At 33.2% G+C, this 12121-nt stretch overlaps 1 protein-coding gene across 4 annotated transcripts in view; it reads left to right on the top strand.

Annotated features, from left to right (window-relative positions):
• LOC115886142 (hepatocyte nuclear factor 4-gamma) overlaps positions 1-12121 on the top strand; it is a 151499-nt gene that overhangs the window by 98888 nt on the left and 40490 nt on the right. For all 4 annotated transcript variants that reach the window (XM_030905216.1, XM_030905217.1, XM_030905215.1 and 1 more), the window contains exon 5: positions 4879-5034. In XM_030905216.1, coding sequence (XP_030761076.1) covers positions 4879-5034 — 156 coding nt within the window. The remainder of the gene's footprint in view (positions 1-4878; positions 5035-12121) is intronic.

Raw genomic sequence — 12121 nt, 5'->3', positions numbered from 1 at the left:
AGGCACTCTCCAAAACGGCGGTAAATAATTTCGGTGATATAGTATCTCCTTGACGAACGCCCCTGCCTATCGGTATGGTTTTAGTGTTCTCGTGTAGTTTTACCGTCATCGAGGCGTTTTTATAGATATTGTAAATAAGCCTTGTGTATCTATAGTCCACCCGACATTCTTGCAAGGACCTTATCACTGCATCCATTTCTACTGTATCGAAAGCTTTCTGGAAATCGACAAAAGCAAGTACAAGCGGCCTGTTGTATTCAATGGATTTTTCTATTATAATTTTAATACTCTGGAGATGGTCATTGGTTCCGAACCCTGCACGGAAACCCGCTTGCTCTATCGGTTGGTAAAAATCCAATTTCTTCTCGAGTCGTGTTGTTATTATCCTCGTAAACAGTTTATAAAGGTGGCTAAGCAGACTTATCGGTCTATAGTTTTCTAGATCTGCTATGTCCCCCTTTTTGTGAAGTAGTATTACTACAGCATTGTACCACTTCCCAGGCAGAGTACCATCAAAAAGGCAAAGGTTGAAAAGATCCACAATCTTCTGAAGCAAACATTCACCACCAATCTTAATTGCATCTGCGACCACACAATCCTCGCCGGGAGATTTATTATTCTTGGTGTTCCTTAAGGCTAGTTCCATTTCTTCAAGTGTGATATCTGGTAGTGTTTCTGACCCTTGATTTACGATGCCCTTTGTCCATGTCAATATCTCTGGTTCGACTTCTGAATCCTGTGTCCCTTCCCCCCGACTTCGGTACAGCAGTCTATAAAAGTCCTCAACTATCTTTAAGATCTCCTCCCTGTTGGTCGTGATATATCCCTGATGGTCTCTGATTTTTGTTATTCCAGCTGTTCCGCTTTGAAGACTCTTTCGTAGCACTTTCATGCTTTTGTTATTTTCTATTGTCCGTCGAATCTCGTTTTGATTAAATGTTCTGAGGTCGCGCCTAATGGCCTTTGATATCTGTTTGTTTATATCTCTTAATTCGTCGACAGTAGTCAGCTGTTCACTTCTCATGGCCCGTCTTTTATCCATAAGTCTCTTGGTAGATTTACTGAGTTTTCTTCTCTTTGTGTCTTGGGGCAGTACCTGTTTTGACTCTCTAACAACGCATTTGTGATGTTTTCGTTTAAACCGTCAATACTGTTCTCCTGCGTGTAATCCTGTAGCTGTTCTGTGATACAGCGCTGGAAACCTTCTAAATCTGCCGGCTTTGTCCATGATCTACTACCAGCCTTTTTAATCATTTTAAGGCGTTCTTTTCCTGTGTTAAGTTCAATTCTGGCTCGCACTAGTCGATGGTCGCTTCCTGTGGTTAGTTTATTCAACACCGTCAGGTCTTTAACTATATGCCTTTTATCGGTAATGATGAAGTCTATTTCATTCTTAGTTCGCCCGTCCGGGCTTTTCCATGTCCATTTTCTAGCAGACCTTTTTTGAAAGAAACTATTCATTTGAAACAAGTTGTTTTGCAGTAAGAAACCGAGCAGTGTTTCCCCACGCTCATTTCTGTCCCCCAGACCGAAACCCCCCAGTGAAGTCTCCGTAGGATCGGACTTTCTTCCCATTTTGGCATTAAAGTCTCCGCACAAAATAGTAAAGTGTGTTCGTTCGTCTTTAAGAGCAAAATCCACATCGTCATAGAATATATCCACCTCTTCATCGGGATGATCGGTGGTCGGTGCGTAGACCTGAATGATCTTGATTTCATATCTGGTGTTGAGCCTGAGAACCAGATATACAACCCTGTTTGAGATTTTCTTGAGAGACACGATGTTTTGCCTATGTCGTTTGTGTATTAGAAAGCCGGTTCCACCAAAAGAGCTACTCTCGTCCCCCACGAAGTAGAAGCTGTGTCCGGATTTCAAGTTAACTAAGTGTTCGCCACGCCTTCTGATTTCGCAGAGGCCAACCACATCCCACTTGATGTGATCGAGTTCATATTCGAGTTCTGTCAATCGTTCTTCTGACAACAGCGATCGTGCATTGTATGTGGCAACATACATCGTAGAGTTTGTCTTTCACTTCGCCAAATGTTTGTCCCCCACAGAATCCGTGGGACAGACTGATTTAACATCAATGCGAGATTCCGAATTTTTATTTCTACTCGCCTGGGGTAATCTTGTTTTTACAGTTGGCATGTTCATAGGGGGTATTTAGCCATTAAACACCACGTTGGCAAGACGTCTTGGTGAGTATGTGATTCAGCCGCCCATTCTGGGTCAGACGCTATTTGCAGCCGCTCATTCTGAGTCAGACGCTGCGATTTCGCCATATCTGGCTACTCTCACTTAGTTTAGCCCGCAGGTGGATGCGGTTTACCGGGGTGTGGCACGTGGAGCCATAAAGTGAGAGCTGGGTGTCCTCTGAGGACTAGTCATCGCCGACCACTCAACGATCAGATCGCTGAGTGCCACCGTCCTTGATGAAAAGTACTACCTCTCCAGCACAACCCCATACACCCCCTTTATAGACGTACGGCCCATTATATAAATTAAATGATAAGTACTATTATAAGTAGTTATAGTAATCAAAGTAATCATATGGTTATGTTACGGTTAAAGTCCGATGTTCGGTTAATGTCGACATTAACAGGTTAATGTTTGGGTTTGGTTATGTTTTTGGTTGTTTTATTTTGTGTTATTCTCGAGATTAACCGGGTAATGTCGATATTAACCGAATATCGGACCTTAACCGTAACAGTTATAAATACGTTACTCGTTACCAGAAAACATTCCCCTTTAGAATTTCATCTGTCGTGTTGAAAGATGAAATGAAAGTAAATAAAGCGCCTCTCGTATTTGTTTGCATACTAAACATTTCAATTAATAGCTGTATTTTTAATATATTTTTAAAACTTTTATTATTTTAACTATAAAGTAATATATTACATTTAAATGGAATATATTACATAACAATTATGTCAATTACAGGCTTGTTTTCTAACATTCTTTAAATAAAACGAACTATATATTTTATATAAATAATACTATACTATAAATTTCCGGGTGCGACGAGCGAATATACCGGGTGCGTCTCAAAAGTAGCTCACCCCTATTTATTTTTTTTTAGATAAAAAACGAGATTTGGTATGTTAGTATATGACATAAATTAGAATTGATTCCCGTATTCAATTGTTTTCGGCCACTTCCTGTTTCACCGGAAATGACTACAACTTTTGATTTTTAAATGGCACCCTCGGTATTTTTTACTTTATTGGATCAAAGGTTGAATACGTCAATTAATCCTAGTTTATGTCATATACTAACATAACCAAATCTCGTTTTTTATCTGAAAAAATAAAAAAGTTATAGGGGTGAGCCACTTTCGAGAGGCACCCGGTATGTATATTTGTTGTAGATATAAAAAAAGCAAAATATAAAATGGATAAACGCTTACTTACATTACAATAAAACTGCCACTTTTAGTCTTGCAATACAAACGCAACATTTCGTTTTCACAAATAAAAATATCCGACTCTCTAAAACTTTGCTAAAAGTATTGAAACTTCCATGGCTGAAAACGAAAACTAAAAAATATAACATCATTTTTTTGGTTTGAACCATATCAAAATTGCCCTATAATTTTTTTCTTTTTGAAGTAATATAAAATATAATAGAATTGTCTAATTACTAATAATAAAATAGAAAACAAATTTCTTGCAGTATAGGTATATAATAAAATTATATAAGGATTCTTGCCACTTAACTGCTGATATAGAAATTTAATTCTACGCTGTGTTTGTCATAATGTGGATCAAGCTGCTCTCACTACCGGTTTCGGAGCCCTACTCCATCATCAGGTGAACTTGGGCAGATCCACAAAATGACAACCACAGCGCAGAGATAGTTAATTCCGACTTGTAGAAAAGTGTCGGTTAGATATTAAGTCCCGACCGGGAGACAGCGGCCGCGAACAGAGACAGGTTTTAGACAACACAACACAGCTTTTTAAGTTTTTAATGCCACTTTTTCACAAGTATCACGGGTTTGAGTAAATAAAATTTAAATTAAACTTACAAGATACCAATAATTACCTTGAGAATGGACGATTTAAACACTTTTCGGCATTTTTTCAATGAGGGCGGTTTAAATTTTCAAAGATTTTATAATTTTTGAAGATTCTGACTTTGACAAGAGAAAAGTATTTCTGTTGTTGTTTGGCGGTTGTTCTTAGCAACATTATAGCAACGGCTATAGCAGCGCCAGATTACGTACAACGGTCGCGACCCAAATCAATTATTTTGACGGGCTTTCCAATCTAAATTTATTTCCTTTATCTATGAATTAACTTTTTGTTACGAAGATGTCATTTTAGACAGCAACTGACATATCAATATGTCATAATCTTTTAATTTTAAATGTGTACGTTACATAATTTAAATTAATATAAAGCGACTTTATACGAAGAAAGCATTTATACATTAACATAATAAAACAAAATCTAATAATATAGTTTGAAAATTTAACTAAAATTAAAAAAAGTTAAGCACGACCCCTTGTGTAAATGCAATACCTTGTGCAAATACCCTAGAAACTATTATTCGACTATTATGTTTTCATAGAATTCGAATTTGATTACATTTTTACAATACAATACTATACATATTAGGTATACGTATAAGTACGACCCATGACGACAAATGATAAATACCTACTATGAGTAGTAATAGTAATCAAAGTACGTAATCGTATGGTTTTAAATTCGTTTAAAATTTAGATTTGTTATGACGTTTTCCTCTACATGTTCTAAAATTAATTATGCAACGGTTGATGGCACATCCGCCTAATTGTTGATAAAAATCTTCGTCATATTGAACAAAAATATAGAATTTGGTAATAATATGTTTTATTTGTTGTATTTTTTTGCAGCAAATTGGTTCGAACCCTGTTAATGATTATGACCTGTCGGGAAGGCAGCAGGCTAGCCTAAACGACGTATGTGATTCGATGAAACAGCAACTACTGATTCTAGTTGAATGGGCTAAATACATTCCAGCTTTTACAGAGCTACAATTGGACGACCAAGTAAGAATACTTCCCAGTTACTTTGGGTTTATTTTTTAATGTAGAATTTTCTTCACTTTTTTACTAGACCTGCAAGTTAAGACTTAAGTAATTATCAAAATGTAAATATACAGGGTGGTCCGAATTGTATTCGGGAAACTTTGGCAACATATTCTACAGAGAAAAATAAGTTAATAAACATGTGTCCTAAAATGCTTAGATTCGGAGATACAAGGTGTAGAAGTTTCATTTTTATTTCGATTTTTTTCAAATAATTTCTGCGCTAACGTCGATATTTGGCTGAACATTATGTCTGGAGTTTTTTGGCATGAGACATTTGATTTTGATGTCAATATGATTCTTACTTTTAGAGGGCACATATTTTTAAGGGGTTTGGTTTGGTTTTATTTGGTATACAACTACTGAGTAAAAAATGTACAATGTAATTTCCGCAGTTTTTTAAGTAAAAAAGGTAACTTGGCAAAAATCACTACCGAGTAAAGTTTGATTTTCATGCATCCGTTATCCGACGATACGATGGTACGATATTAATTTTATTGGTTGAATTTAAAGACTTCGATTGGTTAGAAACTGTTAACCAATCGAAGCCTTTAAATTCAACCAATAAAATTAATATCGTATCAACGTATCGTCGGCCAACGGATGCATGAAAATCAAACTTAATGGTTCTTGAGATATTTAGAATCGAAATAATCAATATATTTATGTCATCATTGACACAAATTAAATATGTTGACTAGATAGTTATTAAACTGAAATAAAAAATGAAATAATATAGCTGCACTCAGATGCAAAAAACACAACGGAGAAATTTTTGGGCAAATTTAAAGTGTTATATTTTTGTTATTTTTGGCTCTATTTTCATGAATTTTTAGCAAGCTGTATATAATTATATCAACTTTAATTCGTAAACTCAGCTTTTTATAAACTTTAGTATTTCGCATATTATACAGGGTTAATCGAGGAGTTGTTTTTTTTACCTTCACTTTAAAACACCCTGTGCAATAATTTCGTCTGTAAATTTTCCTAAAAAATAATTTTACGGTTAGAACCATGACTCCTGAACAATTTGTTTTTTGATTCATGTTTAAGAGCGAAATGAACTGATAACGATCAATTTGCGATTTTTTTAATTATCATTACTTTTTGTTGTAATTTTTTAATATGACGAGATGGTTTTAGTGACTATTGTCGTAACGTCATATTACACTGCATTGGGTACTCTATACTAAATGTAACGTTAACGGAGATCCAAAAAACAAAATGCTCAGGAGACATGGTTCTAACCGTAAAACTTTTTTTTAGGAAAATTTACACACGAAATTATTACACAGGTTGTTTTAAAGTTAGGGTACAAAACAGCACCTCGATTAACCCTGTATAATATGTCGAATACTAAAGTTCATAAATAACTGAGTTTACGAATAAAAGATGATATTAATTATAATCCTCACTGGGATCTCGAAATGTAGAAGAGATATGCGGTCGTTTAAATAAAGGCAAAGTTGCGCATTCTGAACAAAAACCATCCTTAAAAGTTCAAAAATTCCGAATAAATATTATTATTTTACTTTTTTACAATTCTTTGGAAAAAGTCCAATTTTCATGCTTCTACTTTAAAATCAAATAAATTTTGCATTGTTAATTTTACAGCTTGCTAAAAAATTCATGAAAATAGGGCTAAAAATAACAAAAATATAGAACTTTAAAAATTTGACCAAAAATTTCTCCGTAGTTATGTGATCATTCCCGTGAGAACCGGCGCATCATCACTCTGATCCCAGGAATAGATATTACAATTCAGCAAGATCGTGGGAAACGTAGATTACATTTTAAATCATATTGTATTAATAAATAATTCCTTGTTCTGTTGTCGTACTGTACAGTAGCTTCTAAGTTTTTGAAAATAAATAAATTTTTAAAAACGAACTTCTGCCGTCGAACGATTTAAGTGGCGCAGTCGGTAGGATTACACGGTAGTGCTTTCTTTAAAAATTCGACTGTATATCGAGAGAATCTTACTCGGGTTTTCAAATCCGCCAGTGTGATCCGAAAAGAACCTAGACGAAGAAGAAGACGCAGCAGCAATCATTACTAGCAAGGGGTCGGAAAGGGACTGGAAAAATCTAAGGTTAGTGCCATTTCCTTTTACCCTATTGATCCTCTCTCTAAGGCCGTCAATAGGAATAGTTAGGGCAAATTAGATTTAGTTCAGCCTATAGAAGGCAAAAACAAGTAGAAATAAGAAAAGAGAAAACAAAACGAAAGCTATTTCAGAGAAAATAGAAAGTAAAATAAACTAATAAAAAAAAATTAATCAATAAACTGAATTAATTTTTACGCCAGGAAAAATATTATCAAAGACGCAAGTTTGAATTAGAGCTATAATTTCAAAATATTTTCAAAGATTTAATTCATAAAATTTTGAATCAAAGTCGCAAGTTTGAATTAAAATTCATTGAAAAGAATATTGTTTAATGTTATGAGAACAATAAAATTAAACATTATTTTAATAATTGTTTTTGAAGACGGGAGAGTAGTAATCATTGACGGAGAATACGAACAAACATTCTAAAAAGAATTTTTACTTTTTTGAATAAACTTTTGTTTTTCTGAAAAAAGAAAAATTTACTTTTAATATATAAACAATTTAAGTGACACAGAGTAATAATTATTTTTAACAACTCTATTATTTTTAACATCTAAATAATTCAAGTGACAAACGATACAATGCGAGGTGACGCAGAAAAATTATTAAAGAAATTTTATGTCAGAGATAGATAAACTTGTAGAATCATTTAAAACTCTTAAATTCAATTTAGAAAGAACAAGAAAAATGCCTAATGAAAATCAAGGTCAAATTGCTATCGATTGGCATCTATTTAAATCAAGGTTAGACAATATCAAATCTTTTGACGGTGATAGCAATACACTAAATAAATTTATTTTAAAATGTACAAAACTTGTAGACACATATTCTGCATTAAGAAACGCCGAATTAGACTCACACATATTTGACTGTTTACAAGAAAAGCTAACGGGCAAAGCGGAATTTATGGTCGGAAATCGATCAGAAATTAGAACATGGAACGCAATGAAAAACGTCTTGTTACAATGTTTTTCAGACAGACGAAATACCGATTGTTTAGTACAAGAGCTCACACGAGCCAAACCACAAAAAAATGAACATCTTTTACAATTTGGAAATCGTTTACAATTACTTCGTAGCAACGTAGCGCAACGAATAAGTAATGACACATTTAAATGAAAACGAAAAACTATGTCATATAAGCTATTATGAAAAAACAGCATTAAACACCCTTATAGCCGGATGTACCGAAATTTTAAAAAATAATATGCATCTAAAAAATTTAGAATCGCTAGAAGATGCAATGGCTTATGTGGTAGAGTTTGAGAATTTTGAATCTCTTTATGGACATTTAAATCATTCTCAAAATAATCATTTTAACAAACAACAAAATTTCAATCAACCGAATTTTAATCAACCCAATTTTAATCAACCAAATTTTAACAACCCAAATAATCAACTTAATAATTTTAATCTCCAAAATAAATATCAATGGCCATCACAACCAATTAACTTTCAAACGAGACCTCAACAACCTAAAAGATACCCAACTAATTTAGAAGTCTTTGGACCACCCCAAAACCAAAATGTCTTCAAACCAAAACCAATACCACCTAGTCAAATGACAAAGCCTACACCTATGTCAATAAGTGTAAAAAACGGTAACGGTTGTTCTAAACAACAACCGATACAACAACCTTTCAGAAATAATTTTAATTATTTCCATAATCCAAACCCCAATCAAAAACCAGATTTCATTTTTGAGGAACTTCATAATAATGAATATGAAGAAGAAACTTCTTATTCGTATTATAACCCAGATTATAACGAACAGTATCAATCTCGTTATGAGTATCAGTACATCGATCCAGAATCGTATAATGAATCTTATAATCAAAATCAAATCCAAGATGACACTGAATTTTACGAGCAAAATCAAAATTTTTCACAAAATTATGACACCAAAAATATTGCCGAAAATCAAAATTTTGGAATACCAGGCCCAACAAAATCCCAAACTTGATAGAAATTAATATCACATCAAGTAATTCATTACCGTGTATCGAAATATTAAATCCAAATAATTTAATCGACACCGGTAGTTCAAGATCTATATTTAAATAATATTTAATTTATATTTAGATCTTTTTTAAAGAAAAGCATATTTTAATAATAGGTTACTTAGTTGTCCTATTGCTCGCTCACATGCTGCATTTGTGATATTTAAGATCTTACTAGCACTAAAAGACTTGTACCTTACATTTAGTTAATTATTTATACGTTGTTTAGTTATAGGAGAAATCTTTGTAAACTGTAATAGTTTGTTGGTTTAATAAAGATTTGTTCTAAAAAGAAAAGAATATTAAGACCAAGCATTGCCGAGAAATATTATCCTCAATGCATATATCGCGAGAATAATGCAATTAAAACCGCCGTGGGAAGAAAAAACACTCACTTTCAAGCGAGAATCCCTGCTTTCTCAGAATTAAGAACTAACTACAAAATAGACTTTATTTTTCTTGAATTCCACGAATTTTTCGACGGTGTAATCGGAATGAAAGATTTAATAAATCTGAAAACATTTATTGATTTAACAAATAGCAAATTAAGAGGACCAATTTTCGAAATTCCTCTAAAGTATCGAAAAACACAAAAAAAATAATTTTTATGCAAACGAAAATTTAAAAGAAAATTTTACCAAAACTGACGCTTTTTCGGAAAATTCTATTAACTGTAACGCAGTAGAAACCGAATCTATTGATAACAACTTAGGAGACAGCGACGAAATTATTAGAGATTTTATTATAAATGACCAAAACTTAGCTAATTTAGCCCCAGAACCTTTTATCGAAGATTTACCACGAAAAATAAATATAATTTCGGATATACAAATAAAACCACCTACAAGTCAAGTTATAAGTCAGCCAGATCTACCTGAAAGAAGAAATCTACCTGAAAAAAGAGATTTACCTGAAAGAACAGATCCGCCTGACAAGTCAACAAGTCAAGTTATAAGTGAACCTTTAGATCAAACTGAAAGAAGAGATCTACCTGAAAGAACAGATCTACCTGAAAGAACAGATCCACCTGACAAAATAGTCATAGAACCACCTACAAGACCTGAAACGGACTTAGAAACTGTTCATTCATCAGCGGAAAACCCATTGTTCGATATGCCTATTACAGAGCGACCCATAAATACATATAAAAATCAAGTAGTCATAACTCACGGAGAGATAAACGATTTTAATATAATAAGAGAGAAACTATTCACTAACAACAGAATGTACGTAACTATACCAAGTAGAGTACCTATTCCCTTTATAATTAAATTCTTTAAAGACTACCTATCCCCAAATCAATTATACGCGATCTATTTTAGACACGAAAATTTGTCAAGAATATTTTCAGTAACAGCGCAAACGTATTTTAAAAACGCTTCATTTAAATTACTACATTGTACTAACATGCTAGAAGATATACAGGGTGAAAACGACCAAAAAGAAAAAATTGAAATTTACCATACAACGAAGACATGCCACCGAGGTATTAATGAGACAAGAATGGCTCTTAGTAGAAGATTTTACTGGCCAAGAATGTCAGATGACGTCACAGATTACATAAACAACTGTGAGGTATGTCAAAAGAACAAATATGATCGAAGCCCACCTGTCATCAAGTTTAACTTAACGCCAACAGCATCAAGACCCTTCGAGCATATACATGTAGATACTTTTAAGATCAACCACAATATGTATTTAACAATCATTCAAAGATCAAAGATTCATTCTCCAGATACGGTCAAGCATATCCTTTACAGAGTATAACTGGAACAAAGGTAGTAGAAAACTTATATACATTTATAACGCACCATGGATTACCTCTTAAAATCACTTCAGATCAAGGCACAGAGTTCAAGAATAAGGACTTAGAAGATTTTTGTAAATTGTACAAAATAGAGTTACACTTTACAACTCCTAAAAACAGCAACTCTAACTCACCTGTGGAACGCTTCCATTCATCAATAATAGAAAGTTATCGTTGTTTGAAAGACGAAAAAGATGATCTATCCAGTCAACAACTAATTAAGAGAGCAGTTATGGGATATAATAACTCTATCCACACTGTTACCAAATTCACGCCATTTGAGGTTATTACAGGTCATATTAGAAATGTAAATCCTTTCGATCTAAATGATAATGCTATCATTTCATCCTATGTACAATCTCATAAAGAAACATCTAATAAGTTATACGAAAAACTCAGAGAAGTGAGCGAATAACTAAAAGAAAATATAATCACCAAAAGAAATGAAAATCGAACCGAACCACCAGATTTTCAATCTCAAAATACAGCCTATATACAAACTAAAGTACGTGCAAAAGATAAATCAAAATTTAAACCAATTCAAATAATCGATCAGACCGATATAAAGTTAAAAACCGAAAAAACAAATTATCATAAAGCAAGCGCAAGAAAACCCAAAATTAATAAACGAAAATCTTTTCAGGGAACCAATAAAGTCGAAGATGCTGACATTGCCGTTCCTAGTACTTCTGCTCACCAGTCTAACAATTGAGACAGACATACAAATTACCAAATTGGAAAACCCTATCCTTCCAATAAATTTGGGTAATGCAAAACTTATATATAATCACCATACTTTCTTACACTACGTAGATTTAAAAAAAATTATAATTAAGCTAAATAATATAGAAAAATATTTCTTAGTTCTTAAAAATCATTTAAATTTTAATAATATTACTAACAGCATTTCCTATCACAGTTTAGCTGAAAACCTACTTCTTAGAACGGAGTCTTTAATAAAAATTACGTCAGAGAAATTAAATAACCTACACCCACATATTCGCAAAGAAAGAGCTTTATTAAATATAGTAGGAAAAGCGAACAAATGGTTATTTGGATCTTTAGATTCAGACGACGGAGAACGTTATAATAATGCAATATCTGTGCTACAAACAAATTAAAAAAGTATCA

Source organism: Sitophilus oryzae, unplaced genomic scaffold, assembly GCF_002938485.1.
Source record: "Sitophilus oryzae breed Bouriz unplaced genomic scaffold, Soryzae_2.0 scaffold_469_pilon_pilon, whole genome shotgun sequence".
In the NCBI taxonomy this organism is placed as follows: Eukaryota; Metazoa; Arthropoda; class Insecta; order Coleoptera; family Curculionidae; genus Sitophilus; species Sitophilus oryzae.
This window is presented reverse-complemented; position numbering and strand designations above follow the sequence as displayed.